We start from the raw sequence: 1432 nt of genomic DNA, 5'->3' as shown, positions 1-1432 counted from the left end.
TACTACTCTAGGCCTAGTCATAATATTCTTCCGAGTTTTCCCGAGATTTCTCATGGTTTGAAAGTGCATGTGTGAAACGAACCAAAAATCTCAGAATATCAAACTTGTTACAACTTGTTAATAGTTCTTAAAAGTTGTAATATTTTCTGCTAGTGTGAAATGGGTATTTGAGACTTAAATTGGCCAAATTTAGAAAAAAAAAAAAAAAACTGTACATCAATGAAGCTGTAACAATGTATAAGATATTGAATTATTTAGCACCATCCTACTTTAAGAAACCGGTTTCATAAATGTGAACATATATATGAAATAAGGTCAAATAACATTTTATGCTCGCATAAACCAAAGACTGAATATATAAAAAGAAGTTTTTCGTATCGTGGGACAGAAATCTGAAATAAACCTAAATAATTTTGCAACGACTGCTTCTAATATTTATACTTTTAAAAGACTAATAAATAACTGACGGGATTAAATATTTTAAATAATGAACAAAAAACTTAAAACTTTGCTTGGCAAATTAGCTCCAAAAAAGGCAGGTCATCCTGAGGACCTACCTGCTTGGCTACTTAGAAACTTTGCCCCTTAACTAGCGCCGCCAATAACAGATATTTTTAATTGTGCCCTTAAAGCAGGTATATTCCCTAGCTTCTGGAAAAAGGCACTGCCATTCCAGTTCCTAAAATCAAGAGTGTCAAATCATATAATGACCTTAGACCAATATCCCTCACACCTATACTTGCTAGAGTCTTTGAATCTTTTTTAGTTAAATGGATTGTGGAGGATATTAAAGTTAGTTTAGATTCTAGACAATTTGGAAGTAGGAAGAAATCATTGACATCCCATTACCTTATAAGCCTAATTGACACAGTCCTTAAAGATCTTGAGTGTGGTGGAACCTATATTTATCTGTGTGCAATTGATTTTACTAAGGCCTTTGACCTTGTAGACCATTCCATTCTTATAAAGAAGTTAATCGACATCGGGGTGAGGTCGTCTATAATTCCTACCATCTGCAGCTTCCTCACCGATTGTACCATGAATACCAAGCATGCTGGATGTATATCTACTTCTAGAAGGTTACTTGTGGCATCCTGCAAGGGACAAAGCTAGGCCCTGTGTTATTCTTGCTGCTCATTAATGATGCATGTGTCGGAAGCTGCAGAAGGTGGAAATACGTAGACGACCTCACCCTGGGAGAGGTTGTTAATAAAGGAGCAAGACCTTCAATGCAGGAGATGCTTAATGATCTTAATGATTGGTGCAATGAGAACAACATGACTCCGAAGCCTTCTAAGTGTCATATAATGACTGTCAATTTTTTGAAAGATGTCAGTGTTAATGTAGAGTCCCCCATTTTCAATTTGAATAGCACAAACATTGATGTAGTAGAGCATATGAAATTGCTTGCTGTCATAATCCAATGTAATTT

The 1432-nt window shown here is 35.4% G+C and overlaps 1 protein-coding gene across 1 annotated transcript; it reads left to right on the top strand.

Moving 5' to 3' along the window:
• Window positions 1-648: 648 nt before the first annotated feature.
• LOC117121253 lies at window positions 649-1425 on the top strand (the record flags this gene model as incomplete). The annotated part of the gene is made up of 2 exons (XM_033266393.1): window positions 649-987; window positions 1077-1425. Coding segments are annotated over 2 exons (688 nt in total), but the record flags the coding sequence as incomplete, so codon positions are not given.
• Window positions 1426-1432: the final 7 nt, after the last annotated feature.

Source organism: Anneissia japonica, unplaced genomic scaffold, assembly GCF_011630105.1.
Source record: "Anneissia japonica isolate Jap-2015-1 unplaced genomic scaffold, ASM1163010v1 scaffold106848_len1432_cov105_single, whole genome shotgun sequence".
Classification (NCBI taxonomy): Eukaryota; Metazoa; Echinodermata; class Crinoidea; order Comatulida; family Comatulidae; genus Anneissia; species Anneissia japonica.
This window is presented reverse-complemented; position numbering and strand designations above follow the sequence as displayed.